This window comes from Antrostomus carolinensis, unplaced genomic scaffold, assembly GCF_000700745.2.
Source record: "Antrostomus carolinensis isolate BGI_N321 unplaced genomic scaffold, ASM70074v2 scaffold29584, whole genome shotgun sequence".
In the NCBI taxonomy this organism is placed as follows: Eukaryota; Metazoa; Chordata; class Aves; order Caprimulgiformes; family Caprimulgidae; genus Antrostomus; species Antrostomus carolinensis.
The window spans coordinates 1225-1503 of record NW_010313288.1 but is presented as its reverse complement, the minus strand read 5'-3'; the positions used below and the strand labels follow the sequence as shown (position 1 = coordinate 1503).

The window sequence follows — 279 nt, the reverse complement described above, 5'->3', positions numbered from 1 at the left end:
CAGTTCCAACCACCTCTCCCTGATGCTGGTGTGGAAACATCATTGCAGCTGGTCCCCAGCATGTGGTCGGGATGCCAGCCCTGCAGCAGAGTGGTGAGACCTTGGGGACCTCCCGGTGCCAGCTCTGCCACCCTCTCCCTCCTTCAGTTCCAGGTCCCCCAGCTGGCATCAAGGCTGTCCCATCTTCTGCCAGCAGCGTGGTTGTGTCCTGGCTGCCGCCGGCCAAGCCCAACGGCATCATTCGGAAGTACACCATCTTCTGCTCCAGCCCTGGGTCGG

The 279-nt window shown here is 62.4% G+C and overlaps 1 protein-coding gene across 1 annotated transcript in view; it reads left to right on the top strand.

Annotated features, from left to right (window-relative positions):
* Positions 1–274, top strand: part of LOC104524444 (Down syndrome cell adhesion molecule-like protein 1 homolog) — a gene marked incomplete at both ends in the record, with an annotated part of 15861 nt that extends 15587 nt beyond the window's left edge. Inside the window, one exon of the mRNA XM_010167321.1 lies at positions 148–274. Within this exon, the coding sequence (XP_010165623.1) occupies positions 148–274 (127 nt within the window). The remainder of the gene's footprint in view (positions 1–147) is intronic.
* Positions 275–279: the final 5 nt, after the last annotated feature.